Raw genomic sequence first — 24,427 nt, 5'->3', positions numbered from 1 at the left:
TGCTGTTAAAAATAATCTGACTTTACAACCACAAACAACCTATGTTAGTCACACATTTATACACATATTCCCTCTAGAATAGCATACAGTTTATACAATGCACATGCATAGACTTGAACTGACAAATACAGCATACTAGGCTATCAGTTCTACAGCGCAGTAAAGTGCTGGATTTGAGTAAGAAATGTTATGTGTTACTTACTGAAATTAAGTTATTCTTGAACATGTGCACATTTGTCCCCTGTAATGTCCATGTATTCTCTCATAGAGAGAGCGAGAGAGGGGGGCATTGGGAAAGCCGTAGGAACGCTTTAGGAAAGTTTGGGGGAGGAGGTAGACTCTAGAGGTAACCTCTCTCCCTCGGTCATACACTCCATCCCCTCCCCCTTCCTACCTTATTTGCTCACTCCCACCATCGCTAACGTTCACTCTCATATTCAGTCGCGGCGGAGCTCAGGTCTGAATAACGGTGCGGGCGAATGATGCCTGCGTTTGGAGCCGTGGGAGTCGGGCTGTTCTGCGCTCTACTTGTCGCCCTCGTGCCCGGTGGCATGTCAGACATAGCGACTCTGGTGCAGGACCCGGTCCGACCCGAATCGTCCCTGCTGAAGCCAAAAGTCATGATCGCCATTCTGGCTCGCAACGCGGCGCACAGCCTGCCGCACTACCTGGGCTGCATCGACAGGCTAGACTACCCGAAGGAGCGGATCGCTATATGGTGAGAAACGCAACTAACTTTCTAATAACTTTCTTTTGGCCAACGTGTCTTCAATACAGCACCAAGTGACGTATAGATCCGCGCACCCGCCACTATTCCGGATTTGCACTTTATTAGGCTACAAAAAAGTGCACACATAGAGGTAGGCCAACATAAAGCTGTTATTGTTGTAGGGTATTATAATAAGAACCTCATGTCCACGTAAAGAACAGAGATGCCGCTGTCAGCGTGAACGTGACCTGTTGCTGTGTTTTACAACGCGCTCTCTTCGCGTGTCTCCCGGGTTCCTAATTTCATGTTAGGATAAGATGAAAGGGTAGAGGATGTTAATGATGGTGCTATTTTTCTTTACGCACACACTGCGGAAATCAGGGGTCCTAAAACAGCTTCCGGGGATGGGGGCCCCTACATTTTCCATAGGCAGTTAAAGTTTAAGGATCGTGATTGCAGTAATAAGGCCTGGCCAGCAGGCAGCCTGCCTGGAGATGCGAGAGAGTACGTAGACACCAGACACTGAGCGGCTATGACAGAGGCACAGAAGGTGGGAGCTCAGCTAGCACACTAAGGAAGTCATGCGTAAAGTGCAGTGGAGCGATCTGGATGACTAGTCTACAGGGACAAAACAAGTCAGTACAGAAGCATGTGGAGACTGCCCAGATACCTCTTCTGTTGCACATGACATCGACACTTTTTGAGAGACTTGATATTTTATTAATGTATTTTCTCTGTTTCTCCCAGAATTGCTGTCATGCCCTGTGGGGTGCTTTTGTATTGTGTGTTCCACTCATCCTTTCAAACGCTTGCTTTTGTTTGCAGCTTTATGTCTTTCTGCTTCTCAATGAGACCATGCACCTCCCAACACACACACACACACACACTAGGACTAGACCCACTAGGACACTTCCGCAAGAGTAGACGGCCAAATGACTGAGCCAACATGTTTATGTGGAGCCCTTTAACTAACAAAGACAGGGGCCTAGACCCATCAATCCCACTTGTGGCATCCAGCACACAACCACACACTGGATAGAGACAGTAGAATCAGACACTAGAGTCTGTGGTTCTGTTTGGAGCAGGGCTCTGCTCAGTTGAGCCTGAAATGTTGTCTTATGCATCTGCCCCAGATTTAATCCTATAGAGGCATTTTGATTTTCCACAGGAAAGTAAAAGTTTGGATTCAGTACGTTTTACTGATAGTGTACTGTACCTGACTTATAAACATCCACGGTGAAGTTCATCTGACTTTACATCTTCCATGACCTCATAAAGCAGATTCTCTCATATTTACCACTGTACACCCTCTTTTCTACCTCTCTCTTTATCTCTCTTCTCCCCTCCATAGCCTTCCTGAGAGTCAAAACAGTTTGCGTCTGACTGAGCACTAGCAAAGTAATTTAGGGAGGGACGAAAAGTCCCAGCGTAGCCTGAGGGTGGAACCAGCTGTGGAACATCATGTCCACATAGCACAGCCAGATGTATAGAAGCAGCAGACCCTATAGCAGGGTTCCCCAACTGGCGGCTCACAGGCTGAAATTGGCCAGAGGGTGGTTTGATTTGGTCCCCCAAGTCTTCTGAGCAAAAATGTTCATTGTTGGACACAAAAGACTGTAAAAACACCAGGAAATCAGCTCCAAGTGATTTTAATTTTGGAAATCTGTTCCCAAGAATTCAAACGCATAGTAGAGAGACACGTGATCATATACAAATGTAAGCAAGGTTTGAAGTTATTGATGATCCCTGCTGTATAGGATCTGTCTACTGCTGCACTCTACTGTCTGGAAGCTTCCTCTGAGTCAGAACCGATAAGGTCTCAGTACAGCTCTGCAAGCTCTCAATACTGACTGCCAATGAGAAGTGTTTGGCAAAGAGACATTTATTGGGTGGCTGAGCAGCCTACAGTAGACATTCAGTGTTGATAATGACTATACCATAAAGAAGAGTTTTGTAAGTATGACAATCTGCCAGAGCTAGACTAGAAAATGAGTCAAAATGTTTCTCCCAAGCTTGCCTCAAATCTCACTGTTTGTAGGTGGTGTATTTCACTCGGTTCTTATATAAGAGAGGAAAATCCATGCTCACTGTTGCTGTGATCATTTCATTGTTTTGTAAGTGCATGAGCCAACAGCCTCCTCCCATCCTTTTATGACAGTATTGTAAATGTCATACAACACACAACAAATGTCAAATGTTGTCATTCTGTTTTACAAACTAGTGGAACCAGGTCCCCATGAGAATGTGTTTTCAAATGTTGAAATACATATGCATTGTATTAACAGCTGTAGTTATACAACTTCTATAAAGAGAGAGGTAGTGAAAAGCAACAGAAGTGGTAGAGTTACGGTTTGTGGCCAGCAGATTAAATTCTGCTGGCCACAGACCTGGTGCCAGTGGCTGATTAATGTGTGTGCGTGTGTTTGTTCTGGGGCTGAAGGGTAGAGCTTGGACACTGCTCATCTTTCAATTCCCCCCTGCTCTCCCCTGGGACAAGGAGCTGTCACTGTTCAAGTGAGAGAAAAAAATGGGGGGAAAAGTGTGTGTTAGTGTGTATGTATTTAGGGGCACATGTAAGTTTCTTCTCTGTGATGGCTGGAGGAAGAGCAGTCTGTGTGTATGATAGAGAAAGATTGGTTGGGATAACGCACTCTCCCAATAGAAGGCTTCAGTAGTCTGAAAATCAAATGGAGGTATCGGAGTCTGACAGAGAAGACAAAGAGAGGTGTGAGAGAGTCTCTCACTGTGCTGCGAAAGAATGCAGGGAATTAGGGGGAAAAGGGAGACAGGGGCGGAGGCAGGGTGGTCGGTAGGCTTGTGTTGAGAATTACCCTGTGGCATTGAGCAAGTTAGTGAGTGAAGCCACATTCCAGCCATGCTCAAACAGTGTACCCTCCTCTCTCTCCCCTCACCTCCTTCCCCTGCCCTCAGGACAACACTAAGCTGGCCACAGGCCAACGATTGGACATGGGCCAGAACCCAGGCTCGTGATTGGTTGATAGAATTAAAAATATATATTTATCTGTTATTTTACCAGGTAAGTTGACTGAGAACACGTTCTCATTTACAGCAACGACCTGGGGAATAGTTACAGGGGAGAGGAGGGGGATGAATGAGCCAATTGTAAACTGGGGATGATTAGGTGACCGTGATGGTTTGAGGGCCAGATTTGGAATTTAGCCAGGACACCGGGGTTAACACCCCTACTCTTACGATAAGTGCCATGGGATCTTTAATGACCTCAGAGAGTCAGGACACCCGTTTAACGTCCCATCCGAAAGACGGCAAAGAGAATGTGACTCAGCCCTGTGATTGGTCCCCAGAGGTCATGACTCTGTGTTGTGACTGGAGTAGAAGGTTGAGCTCATCATTGGGGCAGTGTTCAGGAGTAACTCCGTAGCCTGGAGCTGAGTCTGTGGGCTATTTATGGGAAGTGCTTTTCCAGGTGGTGAAAGTGAACTGAAGAGAGATGATTTGTTGCTGTGTTTTGACTGTGACAACAGAATCTGTTCTCTGAACTTTGTTTGTGTGAAAAAGCCTAATAAATATATTCCATTGTCGTTTCTATGCTCTCCATATTACATCTTTGATGATGATAATGTGATGCACAAACCACGAAGTCTGAACCACAACAGAAAAGTATTAACAACAACCATTATTTTTCAATGATACTGTATATGACTGAGAACACCATCTAAACCATGTGTGCCTCAGCTATTATGACAGACATCGTCAAGGACTCCAGTCACCCGAGCCATGGACTGTTCACTCTGTTACCATCTGGTCCTGGACCAAAAGGCTCTGAGAGAGCTTCTACCACCAGGCCATCAGACTGCTGACAAGCTAAACCTAGCTGTCTCCCTGCACTTTAGAGACTATTTACACCAGATAACCAATACATTATTACTGTAGAAATTATTTGTACAGACTACCCACACATCCAACCCTTACACACAAATATACACACAAACACCCATAAACACACACGCACAAGCACTCTAAGAGCTCACATACACTCACACACAAAGTCAACTCTGCTGTTCTAATATATACTATTGATTCCACTGCCCACATTATATTTGTAAATCCAGTCCATTATTACTATGCACTGTACCTCTTCTATTACTTCTAATACTTGCTATTATTGATTTTTGATGAATGTACTGCATTGTTGTGCTAGCTAGTGCATAAGCATTTCACTGCACCTTTTATACCTGCTGTAAACTGTGACAAATACATTTGATTAGATGTATATAATGTTGCTATCACAGGGACATTCCAGTGGTTGCCAACAACATTCTAAACTTTAAAGGACATGATGAGAGATGTGTCTGTATCTTATAGTTCTCACTGTCAGTTTTGATGGTGTGTTGTGTTACTGGCTCTGCTGCAGATCTGCTCTTTACGAGGCTGGGATCTCTATCTCTATTCCATATCTCCCAGTCCCATCCTTTGGTGGGGAGATAGGTAGCAGATCCACTTGTTACCAGGTGGATGTTCTTCAGAAGTTTAGTGTTTTCAAAGAGTATAATGCCATTAGAGTAAAAGATAAACCAGGAGCATTTTGGAGTTTTTGAAGTGCTGCCTACTCCAACATGACCCTTGCTTCCAAAAATCTCCCTTTCTACCAGATAACAATATTGGATCCAGCATTCCAACCACCAACTATTTCCCAATGGATGTCTTTTTAATCATGTCAGGAGGGGAGCCTTTGACATATTTGGTGGTATTTGTTTTAAAGAAATGACAAGAGAAGATTTTGTGGGATTTGAAGCAGTCAATTTGGGCTCTGATTTCTCTCTCTCTTTCTCGTTTTCCTTCTCTTGGTCTCTCTCTTTCTCTTTGTGGATTAGATCATATCGCTGGCACATGGCTGGTATGTGAGTGTGTGTTTGATTATCCTTAGTGCTCTGGCCCAGTTTCAGTCTGTTGGGGTCTGCATGTGGTGGTGGTGCAGTGTGTATCTGTGTATTTCTACTAGCCTTGGGCCAGACTTGTGCTTAGTGAAGGCAGTAACTCAGTGACACAGGAACTCCATCACTCATACAACAGAGACAGTACCACCTCCTAACTCACACAACAGAACACACACTTATGATTTATTCAACACTTACCATTTTCACATGAGGAGTGTTAATACTCAGCCAGTGGTTTCTTCATAAAACCTGAGAGGAGATGGGACTATCCCCAGACCTGTGTCTGCCAGCAGAGAGAACAGCTCCATGTCCCCTGCAAGGAGTTGTGGCTATACTCAGAACAGCCCTGGCCATGTGTCAGTGAATCCCCAGAGGAGAACTGAAACATATTACACATAGATCCTCACATAGATGGTCCTGTTGGCATGGAAGTGATTGTCTCTTGACCAGTAGTTCCAGAGGTGGAGTTGGATAAAATTGTGAATTCTTCTCCCTGCTGCCCATGTATTCCAGCACATACTAGCAGGCCAACAATGGATCTGGCTAATGCTGAAACAGACTGGCATCCAGACAGGCAAAGCATTCCATTTCTCTTCAGAAAGACAGGAAAAGACTGAGAGAAAGAGAGGTGGGGAGGTGTGTTTCAGTTTAAGTGTTTTAAGGCGTGTTTTGTGTGTGTGTGAGAGAGGGAGGGAGAGGGAGGTGGGGAAGCTGTGTAAACTGTTTTGAGGGATGTTACAAATTATTTATTCAGCAGTGGCCGGAAGGACTTTGTGTTGTCACAGAGGAACTATAATTTTAGCCAAGTCAGTCTGTCTGTGTGTGTCATCACGCTGGCTTAACCACAGAGACACACTGTACTACCTCTGTTCACGTTCTCTTACTCTATATCCCTCCCTTTCTCCCTCTCTCTTTCCCTCCCTCGCCTTTCTCTCTGTCTTTCTCATTTCCCCTTACAAACTAAATTATTGTGATTGTATGTTTTTCTACCACTTTGCATTTATCTAGACATCACCGAGTAGGAAATATTTGTTTTGCTGTCTGTGTATTTCATGTGAGTGAAAATTACGTGTGAATTTGAACGTGATTTGCAGGTAGCATAGTGGTTAAGAGCATTGCTGGTTAGAATCCCTGAGCCGACTATTTGAAAAATCTGTCAATGTACTCTTGAGCAAGGCACTTAACCCTAGTTCCTCCTGTAAGACACTCTGTATAAGAGCGTCTGCTAAATGACTAACATTTATATTTTTGTGAAGGACATATGTGGGGTAGGACAGAGGGCAAGAACACAGAGATTTTCTGACTGATTATATTTGGAAGTTGTGTGGCCTGATTGAGAGTGTGTATGGATAAGTCATGATAGGTCATGGTGTGGGAGGATGAGGTAAGATGGGGTGTTGTGTAGGCTCTTGGGGGGAGGAGCTTGGGTCATTCTGCCCTGTGTTGACGGTGAATGTTCTGAGGAATATGGCTAGGAGGTCTCAATCACCCCTTCACCCGCCCTCCCTGACAGGACAGCATGTATTGCTGCAGCCACGTCAGCCTGGGGGGAGGGGAGTTACTGCAGAATGCACACACACACATACAGTTGAAGTCGGAAGTTTACATACACCTTAGCCAAATACATTTAAAAATTCAGTTTTTCACAATTCCTGGCATTTAATCCTAGTAAAAATGTCCTGTCTTAGGTCAGTTAGGATCACCACTTTATTTTAAGAATGTGAAATGTCAGAATAATAGTAGAGAGAATTATTTATTTAAGCTTTTATTTCTTTCAAGTTTACATACACTCAATTCGTATTTGGTAGCATTGCCTTTAAATTGTTTAACTTGGGTCAAACGTTTTGGGTAGCCTTCCACAAGCTTCCCGCAATAAGTTGGTTGAATTTTGGCCCATTCCTCCTGACAGAGCTGGTGTAACTGAGTCAGGTTTGTAGGACTCCTTGCTCGCACACGCTTTTTCAGTTCTGCCCACAAATTTTCTATGGGATTAAGATCAGGGCTTTGTGATGGTCACTCCAATTTCTTGACTGTGTTGTCCTTAAGCCATTTTGCCACAACTTTAGAAGTATGCTTGGGGTCATTGTCCATTTGGAAGACCCAAGCTTTAACTTCCTGTCTGATGTCTTGAGATGTTGCTTCAATATATCCACATCATTTACTTTCCTCATAATGCCATGTATTTTGTGAAGTTTTTGTGAAGTTTTTTTTTTGCCTACCTCATGCCTTTTGCACACATTGTATATAGATTCTCTTTTTTTTTTTTTTTCTACCATGTTATTGACTTGTTTATTGTTTACTCCATGTGTAACTCTGTGTTGTCTGTTCACACTGCTATGCTTTATCTTGGCCAGGTCGCAGTTGCAAATGAGAACTTGTTCTCAACTAGCCTACCTGGTTAAATAAAGGTGAAATAAAAAAATAAATAAAAAAGTGCACCAGTCCCTCCTGCAGCAAAGCACCCCCACAACATGATGTGCTTCACAGTTGGGATGGTGTTCTTCGGCTTGCAAGCCTCCCCCTTTTTCCTCCAAACATAACGATGCTCATTATGGCCAAACAGTTCTATTTTTGTTTCATCAGACCAGAGGAAATTTCTCCAAGAATTATGATCTTTGTCCCCATGTGCAAACCGTAGTCTGGCTTTTTTTATGGTGATTTTGGAGCAGTGGCTTCTCCCTTGCTGAGCAGCCTTTCAGTTTTCTCTGGGATATGATACGTCCCACTTGGCCAAAAGCCAGAAAAAATGTAGCATGCCAAATTCAAATATATTACTATAAAAATCAATCTTTCATGAAATCACACATGAAAGACACCAAATTAAAGCTACACATGTTGTGAATCCAGCCAACATGTCTGACTTTCAAAAAGGATTTACGGCGAAAGCACACCAAACGATTATGTTACCTCAGTACATAGCCACAGAAAAACACAGCCACTTTCCCAGCCAAAGATAGTAGTCACAAAAAGCAGAAATAGAGATAAAATTATTCACTAACCTTTGATGATCTTCATCAGATGATACTCATAGGACATCATGTTACACAATACATTTAGGTTTTGTTCAATAATGTGCATATTTATATCCACAAATCTCAGTTTACATTGGCGCCATGTTCAGAAATGCCTCCAAAATATCCGGAGAAATTGCAGAGAGCCCGTCAAATAACAGAAATACTCATCATAAACTTTGATGAAAGATACATGTTTTACATAGAATTAAAGATACACTTGTTCTTAATGCAACCGCTGTGTCAGATTTCAAAAAAACTTTACAGAAAAAGCACACCATGCAATAATCTGAGACGGCGCTCAGATATAACAACATTTCTCCGCCATGTTGGAGTCAACAGAAATATGAAATTACATCATAAATATTCCCTTACCTTTGATGATCTTCATCAGAATGCACTCCCAGGAATCCTAGTTCCACAATAAATCGTTGTTTTGTCCGATAATGTCCATTACTTATGTCTAAGTAGCTACTTTTGCTAGCATGTTTAGTGCACATGTCCAAACGCTCGCGCAGATGCAGGCGAACTCGGACAAAAACTTCAAAAAGTTATATAACAGGTCGATTAAACTGGTCAAACTAAGTAGAGAATCAATCTTCAGGATGTTGTTATCATAACTATCCAATAACGTTCCAACCGGAGAATTCCTTTGTGTCTCTAGAAGTTATGGAAAGCAAGACGATATCGTTTGGAATGCGCGTGACCAGGAACTGGCATTCTGCCAGACCAATGACTAAAACACCTCCCATCCGGCTCAACATCACAGTAGAGGCTTCATTCCACGTTCTACAGACTGTTGACATCTAGCGGAAGGTGTAGGAAGTGCAAACAGATCCATATCTTACAGGGAATTGAATAGGCGATGAGTTGAACATCGACCAGCCTCAGAATTCTCACTTCCTGTTTGGATTTTTTCTCAGGTTATTGCCTGCCAAATGAGTTCTGTTATACTCACAGACATCATTCAAACAGTTTTAGAAACTTCAGAGTGTTTTATATCCAATAGTAATAATAATATGAATATATTAGTATCTGGGACAGAGTAGGAGGCAGTTCACTATGGGCACGCAATTCATCCAAAAGTGAAAATGCTGCCCCCTATCACAAAGAAGTTAACAAGGTAAGTCAGTTAAGAACAAATTCTTATTTTCAATGACGGCCTAGGAATAGTGGGTTAACTGCCTTGTTCAGGGGCAGAACGACAGATTTTTACCTTGTCAGCTCGGGGATTCGATCTTGCAACCTTTCGGTTACTAGTCCAACACTCTAACCACAACACTCTAACCTGCCGCCCCAGGACATGTTGATATAGGACTTGTTTTACTGTGGATATAGACATTTTTGTACCTGTTTCCTCCAGCATCTTCACAAGATCCTTTGCTGTTGTTCTGGCATTGATTTGCACTTTTCGCACCAAAGTACGTTAATCTCTAGGAGACGCGTCTCATACCTGAGCGGTATGACGGCTGCATGGTCCCATGGTGTTTATACTTGCGTACTATTGCTTGTAGATATGAACGTGTTACCTTCAGGCATTTTGGAAATTGCTCCCAAGGATGAACCAGACTTGTGGAGGTCTATAATTTTTTTTCTGGGGTCTTGGCTGATTTCTTTTGATTTTCCGATGATGTCAAGCAAAGAGGCACTGAGTTTGAAGGTGGGCCTTGAAATACATCCACAGGTACACCTCCAATTGACTCAAATGATGTCAATTAGCCTATCAGAAGCTTCTAAAGCCATGACATCATTTTCTGGAATTTTCCAAGCTGTTTAAAAGCAGTCAACTTAGTGTATGTAAACTTCTGACCCACTGGAATTGTGATACAGTGAATTATAAGTGAAATAATCTGTCTGTAAACAATTGTTGGAAAAATTACTTGTGTCATGCACAAAGTAATGTCCTAACCGACTTGCCAAAAGTATAGTTTGTTAACAAGAAATTTGTGGAGTGGTTGAAAAACAAGTTTTAATGACTCCAACCTAATTGTATGTAAACTTCCGACTTCAACTTTAGGTAAAGTGATTTAAGTCTGTTAACACTAGCTACGGTAAAAGGGCATATCCAATGCAGATACGATGGAAGGATTTTAGGCCTCGTAACTTTCACATGAGTGTTTGTTCAGTGTTTTTGGGCCAGGTGTAACCCTTTCGTCCCCTGACCCCTCCCATTGATCTTGCTCAATGTTAGCTCTTCACACCCCCTCCTCACTGATGAAAGGCATAGCCAGTCCAGGTGGGACTGATAGATCGAGGAGAGAGGGATAGAGAGAGAAAGAGATGGTAAGAGTGTGTAGGTGAAACCTAATAGCATGTGGTGTCCAGATGAGGATCATAAAGAGAGAAAGTAGAGCTGCAGCGCTCCAGGACTGAAAATAATAAGCCATAGAGTTACTGTAAACCTCAAAGAGCGCAGAGCGGAGGAACAAAGTGATGGATGAGTGAAAAGAGGGAGGGAGGAAGACTGGATGAGTGTCCAGTCCAACCCCCCCAGAGCCTGGATTGTCAAACACCTTCAAAATGAGCTGACATTTTAACACGCTCTCTCACACATACAGAACACAAACACACATGAACCGAAGTGCTAAAACACACATTATGATGCTATGTGCACCTATGAGTGTACAGATAAAAAAAATATATATATACAGTATCCTACAAGCACATTTTTCCATTCACACATCATTGGCATTGAATTTCAGGCTTGGCTGCAGTGCGTGTGAGTGTGGTTAGGGGGATGTGGGAATGACCAGGGACTCAAGCTGCTGCTCTGTACCCTCCTTGGCTGATTCAGCCCTGGGGAGAGGAAATCGAGAAGCCTGGAAAGGATAGATCCTGCCGGAAACAGGACGTGCATGTGTGGAATAGGAGATGGAGAGAGGAGATGGAATGATGAAGATTCACATAAATAAATTAAAGAAGAGACACAAAGGTGAAAGATAGAAAACCTGGCCTGTGTGCTTGCCTGTCCTCTGCCTGTACAGGCCCATAGAATCCACACACGCGCACACACACATCACACACACACCATACATCACACACACACACCAACTGTTATCTTACATAAGGCAAAATGAGATGCCGCTTCCGTAATAGAAAATATCATAGTGTACTATGACAGAGCTGTGTGTTATGGCTGAAAGGGGCTGATCCAGTGAAGAATGACGTACAGTCAGAAACCTTCAACTGCTAAATGCTTGAATAGGCTCCTTCTGGAATTGTGGGCAGCATTTTAGTGGGGAATGTGGAAACCTAACCATATTGTCATCTGTTTGTTTTGTCTGTGTTCTAATGAGCATGGTGAGACATTTACTAAATAGGTTTTAGTTAGTATGAGACCTCACTGACTTGTATAAGGATGGCAAGGGAACAAAGGAATGAGAGGCAAACGCATGCTCCTGCACGCATATATGCACACACACGCGTCCTCATACAGAACGTATGGAGATTCTTCTGTTTCTGAGCTTCTCACAGATCCACCCCATTCAAATCCTAGCCCAGAGCTCATTTGAAAATGACAGGTACCAACACATTTATTTCCTCCAGCAATATGGAATTTCATGGTTGAAAAAGACATGTCAAAGAGTGTGCACATCCATTCATTACCTCCACTAAATGTGTTTTACCCAGTGACAAAGACAGAAACCAGTTGTCAGAAGCGGGACTCATCCTTTACAGCATGTGTCCAACTCATTCCACAGAGGGCCGAGTGTCTGCGGGTTTTCGCTCCTCTCTTGTACTTGATTGATGAATTAAGGTCACTGATAAGTAAATAACTCCCCTCACCTGGTTGTCTAAGTCTTAAAGTTTAACACCCCTGCTTTACAGTTTACGTCCACATACCCAGTCATGTGCAAACACACACACTCACTGTTTTAAAATGCCTTACATGACCATAAAACATGTACAGTGGGGAGAACAAGTATTTGATACACTGCCGATTTTGCAGGTTTTCCTACTTACAAAGCATGTAGAGGTCTGTAATTTTTATCATAGGTACACTTCAACTATGAGAGACGGAATCTAAAACAAAGATCCAGAAAATCACATTGTATGATTTTTAAGTAATTAATTTGCATTTTATTGCATGACATAAGTATTTGATACATCAGAAAAGCAGAACTTAATATTTGGTACAGAAACCTTTGTTTGCAATTACAGAGATCATACGTTTCCTGTAGTTCTTGACTAGGTTTGCACACACTGCAGCAGGGATTTTGGCCCACTCCTCCCTACAGATCTTCTCCAGATCCTTCAGGTTTCGGGGCTGTCGCTGGGCAATACGGACTTTCAGCTCCCTCCAAAGATTTTCTATTGGGTTCAGGTCTGGAGACTGGCTAGGCCACTCCAGGACCTTGAGATGCTTCTTACGGAGCCACTCCTTAGTTGCCATGGCTGTGTGCTTCGTGTCGTTGTCATGCTGGAAGACCCAGCCACGACCCATCTTCAATGCTCTTACTGAGGGAAGGAGGTTGTTGGCCAAGATCTCGCGATACATGGCCCCATCCATCCTCCCCTCAATACGGTGCAGTCGTCCTGTCCCCTTTGCAGAAAAGCATCCCCAAAGAATGATGTTTCCACCTCCATGCTTCACGGTTGGGATGGTGTTCTTGGGGTTGTACTCATACTTCTTCTTCCTCCAAACACGGCGAGTGGAGTTAGACCAAAAAGCTCTATTTTTGTCTCATCAGACCACATGACCTTCTCCCATTCCTCCTCTGGATAATCCAGATGGTCATTGGCAAACTTCAGACAGGCCTGGACATGCACTGGCTTAAGCAGGGGGACCTTGCGTGCGCTGCAGGATTTTAATCCATGACGGCGTAGTGTGTTACTAATGGTTTTCTTTGAGACTGTGGTCCCAGCTCTCTTCAGGTCATTGACCAGGTCCTGCCGTGTAGTTCTGGGCTGATCCCTCACCTTCCTCATGATCATTGATGCCCCACGAGGTGAAATCTTGCATGGAGCCCCAGACCGAGGGTGATTGACCGTCATCTTGAACTTCTTCCATTTTCTAATAATTGCGCCAACAGTTGTTTCCTTCTCACCAAGCTGCTTGCCTATTGTCCTGTAGCCCATCCCAGCCTTGTGCAGGTCTACAATTTTATCCCTGATGTCCTTACACAGCTCTCTGGTCTTGGCCATTGTGGAGAGGTTGGAATCTGTTTGATTGTGTGTGGACAGGTGTCTTTTATACAGGTAACGAGTTCAAACAGGTGCAGTTAATACAGGTAATGAGTGGAGAACAGGAGGGCTTCTTAAAGAAAAACTAACAGGTCTGTGAGAGCCGGAATTCTTACTGGTTGGTAGGTGATCAAATACTTATGTCATGCAATAAAATGCAAATTAATTATTTAAAAATCATACAATGTGATTTTCTGGATTTTTGTTTTAGATTCCGTCTCTCACAGTTGAAGTGTACCTATGATAAAAATTACAGACCTCTACATGCTTTGTAAGTAGGAAAACCTGCAAAATCGGCAGTGTATCAAATACTTGTTCTCCCCACTGTATGTATTCTTCCTCACACAGGCTCAAACATGAACTCACACACACACACACACACACACACACACACACACACACACACACACACACACACACACACACACACACACACACACACACACACACCCCTGACACACACACGGTTGTTATTAACCCCAGGATTACCCCTGTGGTCCTTCGGGCAGTAAGGCCTACATTCTCTCTCCAGCTGTACTGTCTGTCTGGAGATCTGTTAGTGTCTGGGTGTTAATACCAAGTCAACTGTCTGTCTGGAGATCTGTTAGTGTCTGGGTGTTAATACCAAGTCAACTGTCTGTCTGGAGATCTGTTAGTGTCTGGGTGTTAATACCAAGTCAACTGTCTGTCTGGAGATCTGTTAGTGTCTGGGTGTTAATACCAAGTCAACTGTCTGTCTGGAGATCTGTTAGTGTCTGGGTGTTAATACCAAGTCAACTGTCTGTCTGGAGATCTGTTAGTGTCTGGGTGTTAATACCAAGTCAACTGTCTGTCTGGAGATCTGTTAGTGTCTGGGTGTTAATACCAAGTCAACTGTCTGTCTGGAGATCTGTTAGTGTCTGGGTGTTAATACCAAGTCAACTGTCTGTCTGGAGATCTGTTAGTGTCTGGGTGTTAATACCAAGTCAACTGTCTGTCTGGAGATCTGTTAGTGTCTGGGTGTTAATACCAAGTCAACTGTCTGTCTGGAGATCTGTTAGTGTCTGGGTGTTAATACCAAGTCAACTGTCTATCTGGAGATCTGTTAGTGTCTGGGTGTTAATACCAAGTCAACTGTCTGTCTGGAGATCTGTTAGTGTCTGGGTGTTAATACCAAGTCAACTGTCTGTGCCGAAAGATCTCTCTCTGGACAGGGTTTCTGTGTGTCTTACAGGTGTCAATATTGTTATCTCTGAGCTCAGTGTGTGTGATGAATTGTGTCTACAGTGTTATCTCATGGTAAACAGTGTTAGCAGCTGTTTTGTTAAATGGGTGTTTACACACTGCTATCTCTGGTTTGTCTGCACTCTAACGTAGGGCGAGAGTTTGTCTGGAGAGGTTACAGCCAGGAATATTACAGCAAGCAGTGGAAAACTCCAGTTTGTGTTTGTGTGTGTGTGCTTGCCGTCAGTGACACAGCATCCTCTCTACAGACACTAGCCTCTCTCTCTCTGTCTCTCTATTGACCTTTTCCTCCATTAAGCACGTATTAGATGCAGAGAGAGAGAGAGAGTACTGTTGTTATCATCTCAAGGCCTTAGGCTATTACTGTCAGGCTACGACTCTGTAGAGGTGAGAGCGTGATAGCATGGGGTGAGAAAGGAAGGGTGAGTGTGTGACAGAGTTAGGGTAGGTGTGTGTGTGTGTGTGTGTGTGTGTGTGTGTGTGTGTGTGTGTGTGTGTGTGTGTGTGTGTGTGTGTGTGTGTGTGTGTGTGTGTGTGTGTGTGTGTGTGTGTGTGTGTGTGTGTGTGTGTGTGTGTGTGTGTGTGTGTGTGTGTGTGAGGACAGGGAACACGGTGTGCAGACAGTGGCAGCAGTGTGTGTGAGGACAGGATAGAGTTGTCCCAGCTGCGGTGCTGAACTGTACGCGCTGGCCTGTTTGTTTGTTGCTCCTTTTACTCTCCTGACTCACATAGGACACTGTGTGCCTGTGTGTGTTCATGTTTTGATCCTACACACACAGGATCAGCTGCAGCTATGTTTCCGTGTTGCTGTTGCCGTGTCGACACATTATCTTGATGCGTTATGTAGAAAGTTAGTGCTTAAATGTCTTGTTCCTGCATTGTCATGTGCGTTGTGTTGATATAGTGTCCCATGTTATATTGTGTCTCAGGGCAGCGACAGACCACAGTATTGACAACAGCACAGCCATGCTGAGGGAGTGGCTGAAGCAGGCCCAGGACCAGTACCACTATGTGGAGTGGAGACCCATGGAGGAGCCCAAGTAAGTCTGACCACCCCCCCCAGTGTCTGACTCCCCCCGTGCCTCTGACCCCCCCCCCCCCAGTGTCTGACTCCCCCCGTGCCTCTGACCACGCCCCCCAGTGTCTGACTCCCCCCCGTGCCTCTGACCACCCCCCCCAGTGTCTGACTCCCCCCGTGCCTCTGACCACCCCCCCAGTGTCTGACTCCCCCCGTGCCTCTGACCACCCCCCCCAGTGTCTGACTCCCCCCGTGCCTCTGACCACCCCCCCCTGTGTCTGACTCCCCCCGTGCCTCTGACCACCCCCCCCAGTGTCTGACTCCCCCTGTGCCTCTGACCACCCCCCCCCAGTGTCTGATTCCCCCCGTGCCTCTGACCACGCCCCCCAGTGTCTGACTCCCCCCCTGCCTCTGACCACGCCCCCCAGTGTCTGACTCTCAGCCTCAGGGAATCTCTCCCCACCCCATCTGTTCAGGTTCACATTCCTTAATTCTTGGAATCTCTGAAGTTCACTGCTCATTAAGGCATGGTGAATATGAGGTACTGATCGTAAAGCTTTTTGTCCTGTCCTCAGGTCCTATACTGATGAGTGGGGGCCCAAGCACTGGCCTCCGTCCCGCTTCAACCATGTGATGAAGCTGAGGCAGGCTGCTCTGAAGGCAGCACGGGAACGCTGGGCAGATTATATACTGGTGAGACAGAGATAATATTATACCTGTGAGATTATGTGTGACTTTAGTTTGTGGTATAATTGTATGTGAATGATGATACCTGCTTTCTCTCCGTCTCCGGTTGTCTTAGATTGTATACCTGCAATACTACATGTTTGTTAAATTACGTTCTGTGAGATTATACATTATTCTGTTGTCTTTCTCTGTGTGTCTAGTTTGCAGACAGTGATAACCTGCTGACCAACCCCAGGATCCTGAACCTACTCATGGCTGAGAACCTGACTCTGGTGGCTCCCTTGCTGGAGTCTCGCTCTCTCTACTCCAACTTCTGGTGTGGCATCACTCCCCAGGTAAATAACCTGCAATAACCATGTAGCCCCACATAGACCTCACTCTTCTTTATGTGCCCTCTCTCTCCGTCAGCAAGCAAGTGAATGTTATGACCATTTGGTCTCTGTTCTTCACAAAGCTTACACACCTCTTAAAGTGATGCTCTAGAACTTTTGTATAATTTCAGCCAGTTGTTTTGAAAGTGCTGCCTCGAGCCAAAACGGGTCCCCGTTTTTTGTGCACTATGTCCTCCAATTGTGTACTACGTCATTCATATCGTAGGATATGTTACGTTCTGCAATTATTGTATTTTTTTTTGCAATTCGTATGTTACGAATCTAATTCGTACAATATTTTACGAATTTGTTGTGCTTAAGATCCCAGACTGTATCTTTAAGAATCCCGGACTGCATCTTTAAATCTATCTATATTTCCCGTCCCACTCTCCCACCCTCTCTCCTTTCTCTCCATCTCTTTCTCTCTGTCTCCCAGGGTTACTATAAGCGTACTCCAGACTACCAGCCAATCAGGGAGTGGAAGCGTCTGGGTTGCTTCGCCGTACCCATGGTGCACTCTACCTTCCTGTTAGACCTGAGGCGTGACGCCAGTCGGGAGCTGGCCTTCTACCCCCCTCACCCTGACTACAGCTGGGCCTTCGATGACATCATGGTATTCTCCTTCTCCGCCCGACAGGCAGGTCAGAGTTTAACTCCCTCCCACCCCCCGCCATGTGTGGTCACCATGATCCTGTCCAGACACAACACCCTAGTTCATGTTGTTGGATGTGTTGTAAAAACATAGCCCTGAGTACAAGACACCCCACCCACATACAACCCCTAGTCCCAACCACCAACACAGTGAAATCAAAGTCCTTATGGCTCCACCCAGCCTTCCATTCAGGCCCAGGGGGTCATTTATTTAACCAGGCAAGTCAGTTAAGAACAAATTCTTATTTACAATGACAGCCTACCAGGGAACATTGGGTTAACTGCCTCGTTCAGGAACAACAGATTTTTTACCTTGTCAGCTGGGGGATTTGATCCAGCAACCTTTCAGTTACTGGACCAACACTCTAACCACTAGGCTACCTGCTGTCCCAAATGTAAGAAGCTTATGCCATATTATTTTACACCTATCCGATTGTTTCAGATCTGCAAATACAAATACTCTGTGTTTTAATAGTTCTGAGGGTACTTCTGTGTCTTGTGTTGAATACATGTTTTACAATAGAACCCATCATGTGTTTAATGGAGGGAGACAAGGCAGGCTGGGTAATTGACACCGGATTTGTGACTTTCGGACTTCACTGATTGTGTGGGATTATTTGATGTGGCTTGTGATCGGTAGGGCACAAACAGAACTAGTAAACACATAACTTTTAAATACATAACACAAATTCTTACATACACTTACATACACACAATAATACACACAGCCATTTTCCTCAGCAATCTACACACAATACCCCATAATGACAAAGCGAAAATAGGTTTTTTTGATTTTTTTTTGCAATGTTATTAAAAATAAAAAACAGTTTCCATTGATCATCCTTGAGATGTTTCTACAACTTGATTGGAGTCCACCTGTGGTAAATTCAATTGATTGGACATGATTTGGAAAGGCACACACCTGTCTATACAAGGTCCCACAATTGACAGTGCATGTCATAGCAAAAACCAAGCCATGAGCTCGAAGGAATTGTCCGTAGAGACAGGATTGTGTCAAGGCACAGATCTGGGGAAGGGTACCAAATAATGTCTGCTGCATTGAAGATCCCCAAGAACACAGTGCCCTCCATCATTCTTAAATGGAAGAAGTTTGGAACCACTAAGACTCTTCCTAGAGCTGGCCGCCCGGCCAAACTGAGCAATCGGTGGAGAAGGGCCTTGGTCAGGGAAGTGACCAAGAACCCGATGGTCACTCTGACAGAGCTCTAGAGTTCCTCTGTGGAGAAGGGAGACACTTCCAGAAAGACAACCATCTCTGCAGCACTCCACCAATCAGGCCTTTATGGTAGAGAGGCCAGACGGAAGCCACTCCTCAGTAAAAGACACATGACAGCCTGCTTGGAGTTTGCCAAAAGGCACCTAAAGACTCCCAGACCATGAGAAACAAGGTTCTCTGGTCTGATGAAACCAAGAATGAACTATTTGACCTGAATGCCAAGCGTCACGTCTGGAGGAAACCTGGCACCATCCCTACGGTGAAGCATGGTGGTGGCAGCATCATGCTATGGGGATGTTTTTAAGCGGCAGGGACTGGGAGACTAGTCAGGATTGAGGCAAAGATGAATGTAACAAAGTACAGAGAGATCCTTGATGAAAACCTGCTCCAGAGCACTCAGGACCTCAGACTGGGGTGAAGGTTCACCTTCCAACAGGACAACGACCCTAAGCACACAGTCAAGACAACGCAGGAGTGGCTTCGGGACAAGTCTCTGAATGTCCTTGAATGGCCCAGCCAGATCCCAGACTTGAACCAGATCAAACATCTGACCTGAAAATAGCTGTGCAGCAACGCTCCCCATCTAACCTGACAGAGCTTGAGAGGATCTGCAGAGAAGAATGGGAGAAACTCCCCAAATACAGGTGTGCCAAGCTTGTAGCGTCATACCCAAGAAGACTCGAGGCTGTAATCTCTGCCAAAGGTGCTTCAACAAAGTACTGAGTAAAGGGTTTGAATCCTTATGTAAATGTAATTTTTCAGTTTTTTTATGTTTAATAAATTAGCAAAAATGTCAAAAAAACTGTTTTCGGTTTGTCATTATGGAGTATTGTGTGTAGATTAATGAGGGGGGAAAAGTATTCCATACATTTTAGAATAAGGCTCTAATGTAACAAAATGTGGAAAAGGTCAAGGAGTTTGAATACTTTCCGAAGGCACTGTACAATCATGTTACAGTGTTTTTGGGTGTAGTAGTGTTTCTTTCCAGATATCCAGATGTGTCAGTGTGTTTTGGATTTACTCTGTGTGACTGTGTGTTGACAGATGTCCAGGTGTATGCATGTGTCTGTGTGTTTTTGATTTACTCTGTGTGACTGTGTGTTGACAGATGTCCAGGTGTGTGTGTGTATCAGTGTGTTTTTGATGACCTCTGTGTGACTGTGTGTTGACAGATGTCCAGGTGTGTGTGTGTGTATCAGTGTGTTTTTGATGACCTCTGTGTGACTGTGTGTTGACAGATGTGCAGATGTATGTGTGTAACAGAGAACACTATGGCTTCCTGCCGGTTCCTCTGAAGGCCTCACAGAATGTTGACGAGGAGAAGGAGAGCTTCACACACACTATCGCTGAGGCCATGAGTAAGCACACACACACACACACACACACACACACACACACACACACACACACACACACTACTTTCTAAATCAAAATAAATGCCTCTTTTACTTTGTCAGATTTCTACCTCTCCTTCAAAAGGATCCTTCATCTCTGTTATCTCCCATTTTAATTTAGCCTCTTCTCTGACAATACACAAAACCTATCCTTAACCCTGAACTTATCCCTTACCCTAAGGCCTGCTGCAGTGCCTCTATTTCACTCTCTTTTTCCTTCCCCCTCCTCACCCTCCCACAGTTTTCTCTCTGCTTATGGGAATGGGAAATAAACCAGTGTGACCCTAGAGGAAATACTCTCTCTGATTCCACGCTACTGTATTAACTCTAACTCTGACACACTCTGTCTGTATTAACTCTGTATTAACTCTAACTCTGACTCCTCTGTCTGTATTTACTCTGTATTAACTCTGTATTAACTCTAACTCTGACTCCTCTGTCTGTATTAACTCTGTATTAACTCTGTATTAACTCTAACTCTGACTCCTCTGTCTGTATTAACCCTGTATTAACTCCAACTCTGACTCCTCTGTCTGTATTTACTCTGTATTAACTCTGTATTAACTCTAACTCTGACTCCTCTGTCTGTATTAACTCTGTATTAACTCTAACTCTGACTCCTCTGTCTGTATTAACTCTGTATTAACTCTAACTCGGACTCCTCTGTCTGTATTAACTCTGTATTAACTCTAACTCTGACACCCTCTGTCTGTATTAACTCGGTATTAACTCTAACTCTGACACCCTCTGTCTGTATTACCTTTGTATTAACTCTGGCTCCTCTGTCTGTATTACCTCTGTATTAACTCTGACTCCTCTGTCTGTATTAACTCCAACTCTGACTCCTCTGTCTGTATTTACTCTGTATTAACTCTAACTCTGACTCCTCTGTCTGTATTAACTCTGTATTAACTCTAACTCGGACTCCTCTGTCTGTATTAACTCTGTATTAACTCTAACTCTGACACCCTCTGTCTGTATTACCTCTGTATTAACTCTGGCTCCTCTGTCTGTATTAACTCTGTATTAACTCTGACTCCTCTGTCTGTATTACCTCCAACTCTGACTCCTCTGTCTGTATTAACTCTGTATGTATTACCTCTGTATTAACTCTGACTCCTCTGTCTGTATTAAATCTGTATTAACTCTGACTCCTCTGTCTGTATTAACTCTGTATTAACTCTGACTCCTCTGTCTGTATTAACTCCAACTCTGACTCTTCTGTCTGTATTAACTCTGTATTAACTCTGAATTCTCTGTCTGTATTAACTCTGTATTCACTCTGACTCCTCTGTCTGTATTAATTCTGACTCCTCTGTCTGTATTAACTCTGACCCCTCTGTCTTTATTAACTCTGACTCCTATGTCTGTATTAACTATGTATTAACTCTGACTCCACTGTCTGTTTTAACTCTATATTAACTATAACTCCTCTGTCTGTATTAACTCCAACTCTGACTCCTCTGTATGTATTAACTCTAACTCTGACTCCTCTGTCTGTATTAACTCCAACTCTGACTCCTCTGTCTGTATTAACTCCAACTCTGACTCCTCTGTCTGTATTAACTCTGTATTAACTCTGACTCCTCTGTCTGTTTTAACTCTATATTAACTCTAACTCCTCTGTCTGTATTAACTCCAACTCTGACTCCTCTGTCTGTATTAACTCTAACTCTGACACCCTCTGTCTGTATTACCTCTGTATTAACTCTGGCTCCTCTGTCTGTATTACCTCTGCATTAACTCTGACTCCTCTGTCTGTATTAACTCCAACTCTGACTCTTCTGTCTGTATTAACTCTGACTCCTCTGTCTGTATTAACTCTGAATTCTCTGTCTGTATTAACTCTGTATTCACTCTGACTCCTCTGTCTTTATTAACTCTGACTCCTATGTCTGTATTAACTATGTATTAACTCTGAATTCTATGTCTGTATTAACTCTGTATTAACTCTGACTCCACTGTCTGTTTTAACTCTATATTAACTATAACTCCTCTGTCTGTATTAACTCCAACTCTGACTCCTCTGTATGTATTAACTCCAACTCTGACTTCTCTGTATGTATTAACTCCAACTCTGACTCCTCTGTCTGTATTAACTCCAACTCTGACTCTGTCTGTATTAACTCCAACTCTGACTCCTCTGTCTGTGTTAACTCTGTATTAACTCTAACTCTGACTCCTCTGTCTGTATTAACCCTGTATTAACTCTAACTCCTCTGTCTGTATTAACCCTGTATTAACTCTAACTCTGACTCCTCTTAATGTGTTAACAGTTGACCACAACATAGCGCCCTCAGAGTACTTGTACAATCCCCAGATGCCGCAGGACAAGATGGGTTTTGATGAGGTACAGTAAGACACTGGCCCAGACTGTTTAGAGGAATTGGTTTATATTGAGAGTTCATCCGCCTTTCTTTGATGTGACATTAATTTCTTCCCCTCCCTTTCCTGCTCTTCCTTACATCTGTTTCCTTCCTCCACTACCCCCATGTCCCTCCCTCTACTTCCTACTCTGCCTTCCTACTGATTGCTCCCTCCCTCTCTCTGCCCCCTCCCTCCCTCCGTCTCAGATCTTCCTGATCAATCTGAAACGTCGTCTGGACAGGAGACAGAGAATGTTGAGCACCATGACCTCTCTGGGTCTGCAGGCCACCCTTACTGATGCAGTGGATGGCAAGTAGGTCTCACCCATGCACGTACACAGGACTGCACAGCTGCATGGGACACTATGGTTTACATTAGTTCTCTGTTCATTGATCCCAATCCCTCTCTTCCTCTCTCTCTCTCTCACTCTCTCTCTTTCTTTCTCTCTTTTTCCTTCCCTCGCTCTCTCTCAGGGCTCTGAACTCTTCTCAGCTGCAGGCGTTGGGTATAGAGATGATTCCAGGTTATAAGGACCCGTACTCTGGCCGTGTTCTAACCAGAGGAGAGATAGGCTGCTTCCTCAGCCACCACTCCACCTGGGTACAGGTGTGCTCAACTAACCTCACTAAATCAAATCAAATATTATTACTCACATACACAGTTTATAGCAGGCATAAAAGGTGTGCCAGCTCCCTCAACATTGTAGTACAATAATCCATATCCATAATAGACATATAAAAAATAACAAATAGTAGGAGCCTGATATGTACACAAGAGGATCTGCAGTGTAGATAATGAATGTGTCAAGAATGACTGTATTTACAAATAGAAAGTGGGTAGTGTGTTGGTCACGCAGTTGAACAAATTATATATAATAGAACAGCTGCATTGATTGTGTGTGTGTATGTGTGTGTGTGTGTGTGGGAGTCTGTGTTCTTGTGTGTTTGTTTATGGGTGGTTGTGTGTGTGCTTGTGTGTAAGGGGTGGATGTGTGGAGAGTCAGAGAAAATAGTCTCTAATGTGCAGATAGTCTCTAAGGTGCAGATAGTCTCTAAGGTGCAGATAGTCTCTAAGGTGCAGATAGTCTCTAAGGTGCAGATAGTCTCTAAGGTGCAGATAGTCTCTAAGGTGCAGATAGTCTCTAAGGTGCAGATAGTCTCTAAGGTGCAGATAGTCTCTAAGGTGCAGATAGTCTCTAAGGTGCAGATAGTCTCTAAGGTGCAGATAGTCTCTAATGTGCAGATAGTCTCTAAGGTGCAGATAGTCTCTAATGTGCAGATAGTCTCTAAGGTGCAGATAGTCTCTAAGGTGCAGATAGTCTCTAAGGTGCAGGCCTGTGCAGGGAGACAGCTACACTACCGTTCAAAAGTTTTGGGTCACTTATAAACTTCCTTGTAGCCTTCATTTCTCAGAACAAGAATACACTGACAAGTTTCAGAAGAAAGGTCTTTGTTTCTTGACATTTTGAACCTGTAATCGAACCCACAAATGCTGATGTTCCAGATACTCAACTAGTCTAAAGAAGGCCAGTTGTATTGCTTCTTTAATCAGAACAACAGTTTTCAGCTGTGCTAATCTAATTGCAAAAGTGTTTTCTAATGATCAATTGGCCTTTTAAAATGATAAACTTGGATTAGCTAACACAACGTGCCATTGGA

The 24,427-nt window shown here is 43.8% G+C and overlaps 1 protein-coding gene across 1 annotated transcript in view; it reads left to right on the top strand.

Moving 5' to 3' along the window:
* The first annotated feature begins 369 nt into the window (after positions 1 to 369).
* Positions 370 to 24,427, top strand: part of LOC139578370 (procollagen galactosyltransferase 2-like) — a 30,911-nt gene continuing 6,853 nt past the window's right edge. Inside the window, exons 1-9 of the mRNA XM_071405860.1 lie at positions 370 to 718; positions 15,974 to 16,084; positions 16,638 to 16,755; positions 16,950 to 17,084; positions 17,557 to 17,761; positions 20,247 to 20,366; positions 22,679 to 22,752; positions 22,976 to 23,082; positions 23,243 to 23,375. Of these exons, the coding sequence (XP_071261961.1) occupies positions 480 to 718; positions 15,974 to 16,084; positions 16,638 to 16,755; positions 16,950 to 17,084; positions 17,557 to 17,761; positions 20,247 to 20,366; positions 22,679 to 22,752; positions 22,976 to 23,082; positions 23,243 to 23,375 (1,242 nt within the window). The 5' untranslated portion in view covers positions 370 to 479. The remainder of the gene's footprint in view (positions 719 to 15,973; positions 16,085 to 16,637; positions 16,756 to 16,949; positions 17,085 to 17,556; positions 17,762 to 20,246; positions 20,367 to 22,678; positions 22,753 to 22,975; positions 23,083 to 23,242; positions 23,376 to 24,427) is intronic.

The sequence above is a fragment of the Salvelinus alpinus genome, chromosome 6 (assembly GCF_045679555.1).
Source record: "Salvelinus alpinus chromosome 6, SLU_Salpinus.1, whole genome shotgun sequence".
Classification (NCBI taxonomy): domain Eukaryota; kingdom Metazoa; phylum Chordata; class Actinopteri; order Salmoniformes; family Salmonidae; genus Salvelinus; species Salvelinus alpinus.
The sequence above is the reverse complement of the archived record's forward strand: the minus strand, read 5'-3'. Positions and strand labels throughout refer to the sequence as shown.